Below are 16,150 nucleotides of genomic sequence, written 5' to 3' on the forward strand. Positions count from 1 at the left end.
AGAGCTCTGTGTCAGGGAACTGGGGCAGAGACCAATATTATTTTCTATTATCTCAGAATAGCATATTAGGAGGTTCAAATGCAATCACATGCGTTAGAAGTGCTCCATAAATGTTAACTGCTATTATTACCACTTTGGTGGTGGTTGTAATTTTTTTTCCCACTTTTTAGGGCTGCACCCATAGCATGTGGAAGTTCCCAGGCTAGGGGTAGAATCGAAGCTACAGCTGCCGACCTATACCAAGCCACAGCAACTTGGGATCCGAGCCGTGTCTGCGACCTCCACCACAGCTCAAGGCAATGCTGGATCCTTAACCCACTGACCGAGGCCAGGGATTGAAGAAATCGGTCCATTTAAGTTTGGCCATGTTGACTCTAAGTGACGCTGAGTCACATCATGGAATTCCCCAGCCAGTCATTGCTTATATGGCCCTGGATGAATAATCTGGATTGGAGACATGCGAATTTTGGAGTCATCACCGTGCAAGCGGTGGATGAGTTCACAGAAGTTGGATAAAAATCACTCAAGTTATAAGCAGAAAGGAGCCTTCAGCTAAAGCCGAGGATCATGACTATTTACGCAGAGGAGACTAAGAGATGACCTTTAAATTCTTTCGAGCTCCGTGGCAGTTCTTAATGTCTACTACAGACTGGTTATACAATAAATATGCATTTAACTGGGAATCTGTAAGTATGCTAGATTGAAAACTGATTAAAACTCTGCTCAGCTTCTCTGCCTCTAATCCACACAATCCCATCAGCTACCTTCAGCGCTTTCCTCCTCCGCCCAGTCTCCCATGCAGCCTTTTGAATATATGGTCTTGACTGTTTTCTAACTGCTTTCACAACAATTCTCTTCTCCACACCCCGAATCCTCCTCCCCACTTTATATCAAGAGAGGCAGGGAGTTCCCATTGCTGCACAGTGGAAACGAATCCGACTGGGAACCATGGGGCTGGGGGTTCGATCTCTGGCCTCGCTCAGTGGGTTGAGGATCTGGCATGGCCATGGGCTGTCGTGTATGTTGCAGACACGGCTCGGATCGGGTGTTGCAGTGGCTCTGGCGTAGGCGGGCAGCTACAGCTCTGATTAGACCCCTAGCCTGGGTGTGGCCCTCAAAAAGACAAAAAGACCAAAAAAAAAAAAAAAAAAAAAAAAGAGAGAGAGAGAGAGGCAGAAAATGTGGCTCCCGCAGTTCCAAAAATGATGCTTGGATCCTTCCTCCCTGTTTCCCAGCACCTGACCCGGAATGTACAGACCAGTACTGTCCAATCGAATCTCCTGTGATGACGGAGAGATTCTATATCCATGCTGTCTGCTATGATAGCCTCTAGCCACATTTGGCAAATAAGCAATTACAATATGGCTCTGTAGCAGTTCCCGTTGTAGCTCAGCAACAACAAATTGCTGGCCTTGCTCAGTGGGTTAAGGATCTGGCGTTGCCATGAGCTGTGGTGTAGGTTGCAGACACATCTCAGATCCCAGCATTGCTATTGCTGGTGCTGTAGTGTAGGTCAGCAGCTGCAGTTCCAATTTGACCCCTAGCCTGGGAACTTCCATATGCCACAGGCATAGCCCTAAAACAAAAACAAAAGACAAAAAGATACGTGCAACCCTATGTTCATTCCAGCACCATTCGCAATAGCCAAGACACAGAAACAGATGAAATGGGGTGAGATTTGGTACATATACACAATGGAATAGTACCCAACCACAAAAAAAGAATGAAATAATGCCATTTGCAGCAACATGGATGCAACTAGAGATTCTCATACTAAGTGAAGTAAGTCAGAAAGAGAAAGACAAATACTATATGATATCACATATATGCAGAATCTAAAATATAGCATAAATGAAACTATCTACAAAACAGAAACAGACTCACAAAGACAATAGACTGGTGATTGCCGGGGGCCGGGGGAGTGAATGGGGAGTTTGGGGTTAGTAGTTGTAAGCTCTTACATTTAGAATGGATAAGCAATGAGATTCTACTGTATAGCACAGGGAACTGTATCCAATCTCTTAGGATAGAACATGATGGAAGGTAATAGGAGAAAAAGAATATATATGTACACGATTGGGTCATTTTGCTGTAGAGCAGAAATTGGTACAACATTGTGTGTATATCAACTGTACTTTAGTTTTTTTGTTTTTGTCTTTTTTTTTTTTTTAGGGCTGCACCAGCTGCATATGGAGGTTCCCAGGCTAGGGGTCTAATCAGAGCTACAGCTGATGGCCTACACCACAGCCACAGCAATGGCAGATCTGAGCTGTGTCTGTGACCTACACCACAGATCATGGCAATGCTGTATCCTTAACCCACTGAGCAAGGCCAGGGATCCAACCTGCATCCTCATGGATCCTAGTCGGGTTTGTTAACCACTGAGCTACGAAGAGAACTTTAATTTTTAAAAACGACATTGTAAATGCCTATTTCTCCTCCTTTCTTCTCTTAACTAATTTTAAAAGAAATTGTGTTTTTTTAAATTATGTATAATTGTATTATTGGGACTACAACATATAGTAATTTAACATACTTGACAAAAACAGCACAAAAGTGGTGGATGGGAGCAAAGCTGTACTGAAATAAGGAAATAACACCAGATGGCAGATTGAATCTACAGGAAGAAATGCAGAGAATCAGAAGTGGTAAATAAGAAGATAAATATAACAAACTATAAATTTATACTTCCTCCCCTTTCTTCTCATTTTCTTTAAAAGACATAAAATTATATAATGACCATAACAGTATTTTGGAGTTTTGTACCATACTTACATGAAATACTTATAATGATAATAAAAAAGGGAGCTATATATGAGTCACCTTCCTATATCTCATTGAAATAAGTCTAAGCAGGCTCTGATGAAGTCTATGTGACAAGCCCTAGATCACCCATTAAGAAAATAAGTATTAAAAATATACTGGAGTTCCCGTCGTGGCTCAGTGGTTAACGAATCCAACTAGGAACCATGAGGTTGCAGGTTCGATCCCTGGCCTTGCTCAGTGGGTTAAGGATCTGGCATTGCCGTGAGCTGTGGTGTAGGTTGCAGACGCGGCTTAGATCCCGCATTGCTGTGGCTCTGGTGTAGGCTGGTGGCTACAGCTCTGATTTGACCCCTAGCCTGGGAACCTCCATATGCCACAGGAGCAGCCTAAGAAAACAGCAAAAATACAAAAAAAAAAAAAAAAATATATATATATATATATACTGAAAAATTATTAGAATTCCCTGGTGGCTCAGTGGGTTAAGGACTAGAGTCACTAGAGCGGCTCAGGTTGCAGCTGTAACACATGTACAATCCTTGGCCCTGGAGCATCCACATGCCATGCGAGTGGCCAAAAAAAGAAAACAAAAAAATATTCTGAAAAATTATTAAAATAGTTATACTGGGAGTTCCCATGGTGGCATGGCAGAAACGAATATGATTAGAATCCATGAAGTTGCAGTTGATCCCTGGCCTTGATCCATGGGTTAAGGAGCTGGCATTGCTTGAGCTGTGGTGTAGGCTGGCAACGGTAGCTCCCAACCGACCCCTAGCCTGGAAACCTCCATATGCTGCGGGTATGGCCCTAAAAAGACAAAAAAGTCAAAAAACAAACAAACAAAAAAACCTTTTGTGCATCACAGAAGACAATCAAGAAAATGAAAAGACAACCCACAGGGGAGAAGACAGTTGCAAGTCATACATCTGATAGGAGCTTGTATCTAGAGGATACAAAGAACACTTCCAACTCGGTAATAAAGAGACAAACAAACCAGTTTTTAAAAGTAGAGAGAGTCTCCAAATGAACATTTCTCCAAAGACCATATACAAATGGCCAATGACCACATGTTATTAGACATCAGGGAAATTTAAATCAAAAGCGCAAAGATATACCACTTCACATTCGAAGGATGGCTATTAACAAACACACACACACACACACACACACACACACAAAAACTTTGAGTTCCCGTCATGGCTCTGTGGTAATGAACCCAACTAGAGTACATGAGGACGAGGGTTCAATCCCTGGCTCTGCTCAGTGGGTTAAGGATACAGCATTGCCATGAACTGTGGTGTAGGTCACAGACTTGGCTCAGATCCCGCATTGTGGGTGGCTGTGGCATGGGCTGGCAGCGGTAGCTCTGATTTGACCCCTAGCCTGGGAACTTCCATATGAGACAGGGGTGCCCACCCCCCCAAAAAGAAAAAAATTAATAATAAATGTTGGTAACTATGTGGAAAAATCAGGACTCTCACATGCTCCTGGAGGAATGTAAAATGATGCAGTTACTTTAAAAAAAAACAAAAAAACAAAAAACTGTCCGGCATTTCCTTGAAAGTTTAAATATAGAATTATCATTCAGCCCAGCAATTGTACTCCTAGGGTATAATCAAGAAAAATGAAGACAAATGTCCACAAAAACCTTGTATGTGACAGTTCCTGCTGTGGCTCAGCAGGTTAAGAACCCAACTAGTAACCATGAGGTTGTGGGTTCGATCCAGCATTTCCACAAGCTGCAGCATAGGTCAAAGATGTGGCTGGGATTGGGTGTTTCTGTGGCTGTGGTGTAGGCCGGAAGCTGCAACTTGAATTGAATGCCTAGCCTGGAAAATTCCATATGTTGTGGGTGAAGCCCTTAAAACAAAACAAACAAACAAACGAAAATTTGAACGTGAGTGTTCACGGCAGCATTATTCATAACAGTAAAAAAGCAGGAACAATCCATCAACCAGTGTGTGGATAAAATAATCAGACAGCGAAATATTTTACAATAAAAGGAGTGCTATAACATGAATGATATTTGAAAATATTACACTAAGTAAAAAAAGCCAAGCACAGAATACCCCATTTTAGGGGTTTCCTGCTGTGGCACAGTGGGTTAATGATCCAGCTTGCCACTGTAGAAGTGCTGGTTGGATCCCCTGCACTGAGGAGCAGGTTAATTATCTGGCATTGCTGCACCTTTGGCTTGGATTTGATCCCTGGATCTGGAACTTCCATGTGCCTTGGAGGCGGCTGAAAAAGAAAAAAAAAAAAAAATCCACGAAAGACCCCATATTATAGGCAAATCCAAAAGGACAAATAGCAGATTAGTTGGTTGCCTAGGGATGTGAAAATCATGGGCAAATGGGGAGTGACTGTAATATGGGTTTTTGGTTTTGGTTTTGTTTTCTTTTTCAGGGCTAAAAGTATGGCATATGGAGGTTCCCAGGCTAGAGGTCGAATCAGAGCTGTAGCTGCCAGCCTACACCACAGCCACAGCCACAGCCACAGCCACACTACATCCTCGCTGTGACTCACAGCACAGCTCATGGCAACGCGGGATCCTTAACCCACTGAGAGTGCCCAAGGATCAAACCTACATCCTCACAGACACTATATCAGGTTCTTAACGGCTGAGCCACAACAGGAACTCCCATGGGGTTTCTTTTCTTTTCTTTTTTTTTTTTTTCTTTTATTGCTATTTCTTGGGCCGCTCCTGCGGCATATGGAGGTTCCCAGGCTAGGGGTCCAATCGGAGCTGTAGCCACCGGCCTACGCCAGAGCCACAGCAACGCAGGATCCGAGCTGCGTCTGCAACCTACACCACAGCTCACGGCAACGCCGGATCGTTAACCCACTGAGCAAGGCCAGGGACCGAACCCGCAACCTCATGGTTCCTAGTCGGATTCGTTAACCACTGCACCACGACTGGAACTCCGGGGTTTCTTTTCGAAGTGATGAAAATGTTTTAAAATTAATTGTGAGGCTGCACAACTCCGAATACACTAAAAACCATTAAATTGTACACTTGTTCAATTAACAAATTATGCGGTGTGTGAATTATATCTCCAAAGCTGTGATTTTAAAAATTTCTTTAGGAAGGTGAGAGAGGCAGAAAGAGAAGAAATGATAGGAAGGGGAAAGAGAAGGCAAGAGGGAAGCTTAAGTTAAAATTAATAACAAAGACCGTCCAAGCCGAGGGTTCGAGGAAAACACCAGGGGGGAAAGGAGGGCTGTTAACTTCTTTCGATTTGCCCACGCCCCTTCTCTTCTCAACCGTAGTTTCCTCATTTGTAAAATTATGAATTCTCCAGGATCCCATCAGAATTCTCCAGGATCATGTTTCTATGACATCTCTGCTCTTCTCCAGAAGGCAGTAAACACTGAAAGCAGTCGGGAGTTCCCTTCGTGGCTCAGTGGTTAACGAACCTGACTAGGATCCATGAGGAGGCGGGTTCGACCCCTGGTCACAGATGAGGCTCAAACCCTGCGTGGCTGGTGCTGTGGTGTAGACCAGCAGCTGCAGCTCTGATTCGACCCCTAGCCTGGGAACCTCCATATGCCACAGGTGTGGCCCTGAAAAGATAAAAAAACAAAAGACAAAGACAAAAAACCCCACTTTAAGCAGTCAGTTATTGCCTCTGAGCTGCCATGATAAAATGCATGAGAACTGTGCTCAGTCAGCCTTTCAGGACTTCCTACGCCCTGAGCCCCATCCCCACCAACTCCCCACTCCCCGGACTCTCTTCCCAGCCCTTGACTTCCCCTGCTCCCAACACCCATCTTCAAATGAAGCTGAGGTACCAGGGGAGGTGGCTGTGGTCAACCCTACCTGGGATCCCTCGTGTCTGGGATGGTGCGGGCGAGAGGCAGCTGGTCACTGAGGTAGACGTTGTAGCCAAACTTCTGGAAGAGGGCCTCGGCCTTTTTCTGCTCCTCCTCAGAAAGGTCCTCACCCCACTTCTGGAAAAGCACCGAGTTTGGAAACAGAAGCTCTTTTGGTTTCTGGTCCTTCCTCGCCCTCTCCTTGGCTTCCACTGCCTTTTGAACAGGCCGACTTTCATCTCTCACCCATTCTGGTGGGGTGTCCACATTTTTTGGTTGCTTCATAGCCAGTTTCATATGTTCTTCTGCAAATGAAGGGCAGGGGAGAAGACATTTCAGCCAGTCGTTAGGAATCTGGACGTGGCTTTCTCACCCACTTTTCCTTGAAATAGTTTCCTCCCCAAATTCTAAAATTTCCGAGCGTTTGTCCCAGAGGTTGCGAGGTGTCCCGGGAACTGGCCAGAGCTCTGCTCGGCTGTCCCAGCAAGGCAGGCAGGAGAAAGTATCTTTCCTGTTGGCTCTGTCAGAACTTGGACCATGATCTTGAAGCAGAGCAGGGCCCTGTGGCACTCCTGGGCATGGAAGCCTTTCCGGGCCCCCCATTTCTTTTTAGGAAACAGGCTTCATTCAGCCTCTTTGACCTGCTCTGAGTTCCAAAGGGCAGGTTCAAACAGTTGCTAATTAGGGAAGGAAGGGGCTGCAGGGACCAAAGAGGAGCAGTCTAGAAACAATAGTGCAGCCTGGTCCCTCCTCAAGGAATATAGCCCAACAATATCCTTGAGCCCTTCTGCAGAACTAATACCCCCAACAAATGGAAGATGTTAAATACTTAAAGAAGAATTTTTTTTTTTTTTGGTCTTTTTAGGACCACACCTGCAGCATTTGGAAGTTCCCAGGTGAGGGGTGGAATTGGAACTGCAGCTGCCAGCCTACGCCACAGCCACAGCAACGCTGGATCTTTAACCCATTGAGTGAGGCCAGGGATCAAATCTTCATACTCATGGATACTAGTCAGGTTCTTAACCCTCTGAGCCACAACAGGAATTCTGATGAAGACTTCTTCATTCCAGAAATAAGGAGGACCACCAGAACCAGTCCCAGCTTTTTTTTTTTTTTTTTGCTTTTTAGGGTTGCACTTGTGGCACATGTAGGTTCCCAGGCTAGGGGTCGAACCGGAGCTGTAGCTGCCGGCCTACACCACAGCCACAGCAATGCAGGATCTGAGCCATGTCTGCAAGCTACACCACAGCTCACGGCAATGCTGGATCCTTAACCCACTGAGCGAGGCCAGGGATGGAAACTGCATCCTCAAGGATGCTACTCAGCCAGCTTGCCTCAACCCTGATCCTTATCTGAGGCCCTGTTTTCCACTCCTAAACCATAAAACCACTACCTATTCTCTCCCAAAGGAGGGCACAGTCTTTAGGGCCTTAGTCTGCTGTGGTCTCCATTGCCTTACAAAGGAATAAAAGCTATTTTTTTCTCCTTCTCCCAAAACTCTGTCTCCATGGTTCTATTTGGCACCAGTAGACAAAGGCTGAGTTTTGGCAACAACCTGAGAAATACATTGACAATAAGTTAATATTTTTCAGAATAAAGCCCAAGAACCATTTACATCAAGGGTGGGCCAGTGAGCCCTTGGGAACCCAGGAAAGAAGCAAAGAAGCCAGGCCCACAGCCCAGGAGTGAGCCTATCAAAGGAGTGAGTCCAGTAAGTCCAGACCTTTATCTTCCCATGGAAACTGGTCTTCTGTAAAGGTTTTTCGGGAAATCTCGTTATCTGTAAACCTTTGTTCCTACAACCTCCCTTTTGTTGCAAAAGCTCATAGATCCTAGCTCCCCCCCCCCCCCCCCCGCCCTTGCCTCATCGGAGCAGTTTTCTCAGGGCTACTGGAGATTCTCTCTCCTGGGCTTAAGTCCTAAATTCACCCCAAATAAAGCTTAACTCTAGACTTCCAGGTTGTGCATTTTTTTAAGTTGACAGAGACATTTCTCATTTTGCTGTTTTCCAAGTTTCCCAAATTCCTAAGGATCCTGTCCCCATGCCTCCCAAGGCATCACCCCCCATTTCTGCAGATGGCACTGAGAAATAAAATAGTGCCTACCACATCAGTAAACAAAGGATGTCACAGTTTTCAGCCATTGCAGCCACCTCCAAGGTGAGCCAGTGAGCCCTGAGGGAACTCAGGAAGGAATCAAAGAACACCCTGGACCTAGCAGCCATCAGACTGCAGCCACTCCTAAAGTAAGCCCTGAGGGAACTCAGGATGAGAAAACCCAGGATACTGGCCCCAGAGAGCTGAGATGCAGATCAAAGGAATGAGTTCAGTGAGCCCAGACCCTGCATCTTCCCATACAGAGAAAAGCATTAAATTCCTTAACTTGAGATACCTAGTTTTCTATTACTAGCAGCAATCTTTTGTTCCTGCAATCTGCCCCCAGCCCAGGGGTCCTGCACCAGGAAGATGAGCCCCCAAAGCATGTGGCTTTTAATGCCAGAGCACCTTAATTTCTGGAGTCCCAAAGGACTGGGGGAAATAGAGACTTCATTTTTAAAGGGCACACACAACATCTCATGCATGCCAGGACCTGCATGAAATACCGCAAAAGCAGTAACTTAATAGGAGCCTGGACCAGACCTGGCTGCGGGTCTGGGAGAGTCTCCTGGGAAGGCAGAGGTCCCTGCAGCAACCCTGGGGACATAGATGCTCGTGGCAGCCATATGTGGGAAGTTCGGTGGAATCAGTCCCAGAGCTGATTAGTGTGTCCCGAGTCCAGCCTTGACTATGACACCCCTCAGCATTAAACCCAAAATAGTAATCTAGGGACTCCGTATACAGACCCACCTCGTTCCCCTCAACCCTCTCTTGCATGCACCCTAAATTCCAATCAGGCTCACAGAGTCAGCTCTAGCCCATGTAATACCTTCCTGCAAGTTACAAGAAAGCATCCCTTTATCAGATGATTGCAGCCTGGAGGCACCAGCTTGGAGATTGGATGGTCCCTTTGTGTGTACTCCCTCTGGACAGATGCAGCCCCTCACCACTGCACATAGCCTGGTGAACAGAATGCGGCCAGAACTTCAGCCACACATACTGACCCTAAGTGGGAAGCAAGGAAGTCCTACAACTAGGAGGAGGACATTTTTGGAAGGTTCCATAAATTGGCCCAAGGAGAAGGAGAGTCAACCACACAGAAGTGCCTAAGGCAGAAAGAGGATGGTCAGGAGTTCCCATTGTGGCTCATTGGGTTAAGAACCTGACACAGTGTCCACGAGGATACAGGTTTGATCCCTGGCCTCGTTCAGTGGATTGAGGATCCAGTGTTGCTGTGTCTGTGGCGGAGGCTCCAGTGGCAGCTCACATTTGACCCCTATCCTGGGAACTTCCATATGCTGCAGGTGCAGCCGTAAAAAAAAAAAAAGAGAGAGAGAGAGAGAAAGAAGGAAGGAAGGAAGGGGATGGTCAGAGCAAACACAGAAAAATAAGTGGCAGATCTTCCCAAGAAGGCTCTTGTGAACAGCATGTATATTTGCTCTGGTGGAAAACAAAAGTGAGAGTAGACCTCTTACACTCTTCCAAAGTGAAGCGCATTTTTATTCACCTCCTTCTCTACCAAGCACAGGGACAGTCTTGTGATCTCTTGGCCTTTAAACTCCCGCACGCTGCTCTTCGGGGGAGATCTGATTTTTCTTCTTCCATCACCACTGATGACATAAGGGCAGAATCCAGCAGAATGAACACAGTGTCTTTAGGCCATCCCCATGACTTACACTGAAACGTTCCAAGACTCAAAGGGACACACCCAAGGGTGTCACTCTGGTGCAGGCCTTTTCAGAACCCCCCCAGGGAGGTTCCAGAAAATTGGCTTAGCATCATCAACCCCTCCCACAAGAGGGATGTGATTATCATCCTGTGTTTTTTTGCTTTGGCTCTTGATAGGCTCCATAATTTGTCTAGGTATCCTTCTTGGCATGACTTCCTCCAATCTTCTTGGAGCCAATAAGCAAGCAAGAGGCCGGGTTATTGAGCAGGCTGTCAATTTCAGTGAGCCCTTCAGGAAAGAAAAGCATTTGCGATCTGGAAACATGGTCCCAAAGACATTTTGAGACTCATTTCTGCAGGCAGGGAGCCCCTGGTTAACCGAGCTGATGGCCCGTGGGTCTCCTAGGCACACAAACCTTTCTGTGTCTGGCATTTCCTTATTTTTTTAGGAAATAAGCCTCAGCTTCCATGACCTTCTCTGAGTTCCAAAGGGCAGATGCTAATCAGGGAAGGGAGGGGTTGCAGAGAGCAGGGAGGAGCAGGACAGTCTTGGGGCAGGGTCCTGGTTCCTCCTCAAAGAATATACATAATATCTTTGAGTCTTTCTGTAGAACTAACCCCCCCCCCAAATGGGAGAACTACTTGACAAAGCCCTCTTCATTCAGGGAAGAAGGAGGACCACCAGCACCAGTCCTGGGGCCACTAAACACCAGCTTTAAAAGACAATGCCCGCTTGCCTCCACCCTGCTCCTTATTCCACTCCTCAAACTAACCAACCACCTCCTAACCCCTTCCAAGGGGGGCACAGTCTTTAAGGCATTAGGCTCTGTGGCCCCCTTTGCCTGGCAAAGCAGTACAGCTATCTCTCCTTTACCCAAAACTCTCTCTCCGTTCCAATTCGGCACTGGCAGACAGAGGCCGAATTTCGGCAACGAGCGTGCAGAGAATAACAAGCAGAGGAACCACGGGTCCTGGCAAAGAAGGAGAGGGAAGAAAACCCAATGGCCCTGCTGCTTCTCCAGGCACAGGGGGTCCCGGCGGAAGGGAAGACGAGCTGCGCTCTGGGCAGAACTCGTGCTGTTTGAGGGGCTGAACCAATAGACTGAGCCAGAGGACTGGGGTGGTCCTGGAGCCCAGCTACACAGACATCCTCGGGTGAAACGGCACTGAGAATATGCGCATAGTCAAGGTCCTGTGGAAAGGAACAGAATGTCTTCTTTTTTTTTTTTTTTTTTTTTTTTTTGCTATTTCTTGGGCCGCTCCCGCGGCATATGGAGGTTCCAAGGCTAGGGGTCGAATCGGAGCTGTAGCCCCCGGCCTACGCCAGAGCCACAGCAACACGGGGTCCGAGTCGCGTCTGCAACCTACACCACAGCTCACGGCGACACCGGATCATTAACCCACTGAGCAAGGGCAGGGACCGAACCCGCAACCTCATGGTTCCTACTCGGATTCGTTAACCGCTGCGCCATGATGGGAACTCCCAGAATGTCTTTTCTATCAAAGGAAATCTTGGTGACTCCATTTTGCTCCGGCTCCAGCTTCTGCTGAATCAACCCTGCCACCACCCCCCTTCCTCTTTCCCTCTTTTCCCAGTAACAATTTGTTTCAAAGTAGCCAACCGGGAAGAATGTGCGCCCTGACCTGACCCATGGGAAGGGGACAGATACATCACCTGGCGTTAGGGATAAATAGGGGAGGGCCCTTTGTTCGGTTTGGAGTGCCCGCGCCCTTCTGCACAAGTCAAGAGCCTTGTTGCGATTTCTCCTTGTCCACATGGCGACCTGAGCCAGAGTTGTGGTAATTTCCGACAGTCCAACCCAGTCGGGGTCCTCCACGCCAGGGCTTCTGGAGCTGACACTCTCCTGTGTCCTCTGCCCTTTTGCCCTGTAGCTCTCTTCCCTTCGTCCCTGCCCGCTTGTCTTCTGTTCTCTTCCTTCCTACACTCAAGCATTCATTCACTCCGTCATCCCTGTAACTTCTGTGTGCCAGGCACAGAGAAGAGAGCGCAAGGCACACAAGACCCGCATCAGATCAAGCAGCCCTCAGGAAACCCGCCTTCCAGGACACCGCAGCCCAACAACTCGAGTCTCTTGATGGAGGATGCAGATGATGCTCCAGTGCTTTCTGCCTCCTTCTCACCCCACCACCCGCAGGTCTCACCTTCGGTGTTTCCCTCTTGTCTGATAAATGCTTCCTTTCTCTGCCCTGGACCGTCTCACTTCTTGGCTCCTTTTCTGTCCTCATCTCTTTGTCCTCTCTCATTCCCTCTCTCTCGCTTCCTTTTCCCCTTCCTGTCCATCCTTCTTTCGATCCCTCTGCCTCCCTCTGAGCCCTGACGAGGCGCAGACAGCACCCTGGTCCCCAAGTGCACACACCCACTCATCTGTGCCATCCCTTCCCTGTTTGCACATTCGAGGCACCCCCTCAGGGCATCAACGTTTGGTCCCTGTCACAGGGGGAGCCCAGGAACATGGCTGCTCCCCTCACAGGAGGCAGATGCCCAGGCACATAAAACTCAGAGAGGTTTGGGGTTCCCATTGCGGCACAGTGCAAACAAATCTGACTAGGAACCATGAGGTTTTGGGTTCGATCCCTGGCCTCGCTCCATGGGTTAAGGATCCGGCATTGCCGTGAGCTGTGGTGTAGGCTGCAGACATGGCTCAGATCTGGCGTTGCTGTGGCTCTGGTGTAGGCCTGCAGCTACAGCTCTGATTCGACCCCTGGCCTGGGAACCTGCATATGCTTCAGGTGCACCCCTAAAACAAAACTGGCCAAAATTTGGTGGCTCTGGAGGGCATTTTCCTAAATGAAATAAGCCGGAGACAAACAACCATTTGATCTCACTCATTTATCTATGGAATCGTTAACGGGGCAGGGGAGGGGAATGAGCGCGTAGATGCATAGAACAGGTGGCTGGTTGCCAGAGGCAGGGTGGAGGGTGAGCAAAGGGGCTGAAGAGGGTCAAAAGGTCCAGACTTCCAGTTACGAAATGAACAAGTCCTGGGGACGTGACATACAGCGTAGCGACTATAGTTAATAATGCTATAGTATATGTGACAGTTGCTAGAGAGTAAAGCTCAAAAAAAAAATTTTTTTTTTTTTGGTCTTCTTAGGGTTATACCTGCGGCATATGGAGGTTCCCAGATTAGGGGCCCAATTGGAGCTGTAGCCACTGGCCTACACCACAGCTCACAGCAACGCCAGATCCTTAACCTACTGACGGGGGTCAGGGATCAAACCTGCATCCTCATGGGTACTAGTCAGATTTGTTTCCACTGAGTCACATCAGGAATGCCTCAAAAACTCTTAATACAAGGGAAAAAAAAGTCTAACCCTGTGTGACGATGGAGGTTCACCAGACTTATCATGGGGACCAGTTCACAATATATGCAAATATTGAGTGATTATGTTTCTACACCTGAAACTTCTATCATCTTATATGTCAATTCTATCACAATTCAAAAAAAAAACAAAACTGTACACCAGCTCTAATGAAAAAAATTTAAAAATAACAAAACTTAAAAAGAATTAAAAAGGAAAAAAGAGGGAGGTTGAACGAGAGGAGCCTCCTCCAAATCACGCACCGCGTGGCCGTACCTGGACTCCCACTCGCATCCTCCAACAAGCCCCCTTCGCTCCCAAGGGGAGCTCCCAGCAAATGCAAGTCAGGCCTTGGCCCCAGGGATTGTCACCACCCTTGAACCTCCCCCGCCACGTAAAGGCCTAAGGACAGGGCTGTGGCTGCTTGGTCCTGAGCCTCTCCCTGTACTTACCTGGAGCTTCCACCTCCCAGCCTCAGGGGTGTACTTGTGACCATGCCTGCGGAGCCAACTGTTAGAAACGGAGCGGAAGAAGGAGGCCGAGCAATGAGGGCTCCATCAGGTTTATCCACCAACAGAGCAGCCAGGAGCACTGAGCTGAGGGCTGTTTCTCTCCCTGCCCCCCTTAGGGAGCAACTAATTATATATGGAAAGGGGCAGTTTCTATTTCTAGTACAGGCTAGTGATGGCATAAGAAACAGGGAGGATACAAGTTATATTGCATACAATTGAACAGTTTCTCCAGCTATTTTTGTCTTGCAGCTTTGTGTTTCATTTTGTACAATTACAACCGAACACATACAGGTCCCCCTCCAAACCTCACTGGCATGGACGCACCCTGCTCCCCTTCATCAGTGGCTGGGGATGAGTCCCACTAATTCTCAGTACTTACCTGCCCTTTGGAGGCACAGAATTCAATGTTAGATGCTGAAACTGAGCACTGACTGGAGAGACGAGGACACAGATTCTCACTCATTTTTACCTCCATGCCCCTTCTTCCAAAGTGTCCCTACACACACACACACACACACACCCATCCCCTCCAAGTTCGTGCTATGCATGAACTTACTCAGATGCTGCAAGTCCATCTCCAGGCGAGAGAGTCGCTCCATTGCGGTCCTGTTCCATTCAGATGGAGGCAAGTGAAGCCTTTCCTGGATGTCACCCAGAGCCAGCTTCTGTAAAATTCCCTTGGCATAAAGTATCAGGAGGAGATTGAGAGCAAAGACCAGCATCAGCCCAAGGCCGAGGACCCTGGGGACACTTCTCCTGAGCATCGCACTCTGCCTCGGTCACTCCCTGGGGTCTGCGTGTGCCACTGCCCAGGCAGGCTGAGGATCACAATGAGCCGAGTCTGGACTCTGCCAGCTGCATGGAAGACAGTCTGCTTGCCCAGCCAGATGTTCTTTGATCAGGAGAGCTGTCACAGACTGCCTGGTTCTACCAAGCAGCCTCAGGTGAGTGGAGTGTGCCATGGCAGCCACCCAACGATGGGCAGGTCACCTGGGCACACCTTGCTATGTTCCAGAAGTCAGGTTAATGCTTGCTCCCTGACTTAGCTCAGGCTGTGGGGTTCGGCTTTGCAGTGTTCCCTCTCCCTGGTAAAATCACTTGGGAAACTCTCTGAAAGGGCATGTGAGGTCTGGTCCTTCGAGAATAAAAGAGGATAAACAGGAGTTCCCATTGTGGCTCAGCAGGTTAAGAGCCTGACTGGCATCCATGAGGATGAGGGTTCGATTCCTGGCCTCACTCAGTGGGTTAAGGATCCAGCGTTGCCTTGAGCTATGGTGTAGGTCACAGATAAGGCTCAGTCATGGTGTTGCTGTGTTTGTGGCATAGGCCAACAGCTGTAGCTCCAAGGCAACTCCTAGCCTGGGAACTTCCACCAAAGAAAAAACACAGCAATGAATTCTCTGGGTTCACCTCTGGGGTTTGGTTTTTTTATTTTTTATTTTTTTTACTTTGGGGTTTTGGTTTTTTTATTTTTTATTTTTTTGCTTTTTAGGGCCACACATATGGCATATGGAAGTTCCCAGGCTAGGGGTTGAATTGGAGCTGCAGCTGCAATGCAGGATCCGAGCCGTGTCTTCCACCTATATCACAGCTCACAGCAATGCTAGATCCTTAACCCACTGAGCCAGGCCAGTGATCAAACCCACACCCTCATGGATACTCGTTGGGTTTGTTTCCACTGAACCACAATGGGAACTCCGCTGGGTTTGCTTTTTGCAGTAGATACTAGACTGAAGGCTGAGAAGTTGCCTACCCATAAATGTCAAAAGGGAAATAAACACTCAAATAGGTGTTTGGCCACGCACCTACAGCCAACTAATCTATGACAAAGGAGGCAAGGATATACAATGGAGAAAAGACAGCTTGTTCAGTAAGGGGTGCTGGGAAAACTGGACAGCCACATGTAAAAGAATGAAATTAGAACACTCCCTAACACCACACACAAAAATAAACTCAAATAGGTGTTTGGCCCTA

General features: G+C 47.7%; 1 protein-coding gene across 4 annotated transcripts in view; it reads right to left on the reverse strand.

The window, feature by feature from the left end:
- The window catches only part of GALNT8 (polypeptide N-acetylgalactosaminyltransferase 8), a 38,402-nt gene extending 23,278 nt beyond the window's left edge, over positions 1-15,124 (reverse strand). For 2 of the 4 annotated variants that reach the window (XM_013988444.2, XM_021092444.1), the window contains exons 1-2: positions 14,733-15,124; positions 6,584-6,881 (exon numbers count right to left, since the gene is read on the reverse strand). In XM_013988444.2, the coding sequence (XP_013843898.1) occupies positions 6,584-6,881; positions 14,733-14,940 (506 nt within the window). In that variant the 5' untranslated portion in view covers positions 14,941-15,124. Of the gene's footprint in view, positions 1-6,583; positions 6,882-13,940; positions 14,065-14,116; positions 14,313-14,732 lie in introns of those variants that run through there. The other 2 variants (XM_021092442.1, XM_021092443.1) reach the window with 2 other exon arrangements.

The sequence above is a fragment of the Sus scrofa genome, chromosome 5 (genome assembly GCF_000003025.6).
Source record: "Sus scrofa isolate TJ Tabasco breed Duroc chromosome 5, Sscrofa11.1, whole genome shotgun sequence".
Taxonomy (NCBI): Eukaryota; Metazoa; Chordata; class Mammalia; order Artiodactyla; family Suidae; genus Sus; species Sus scrofa.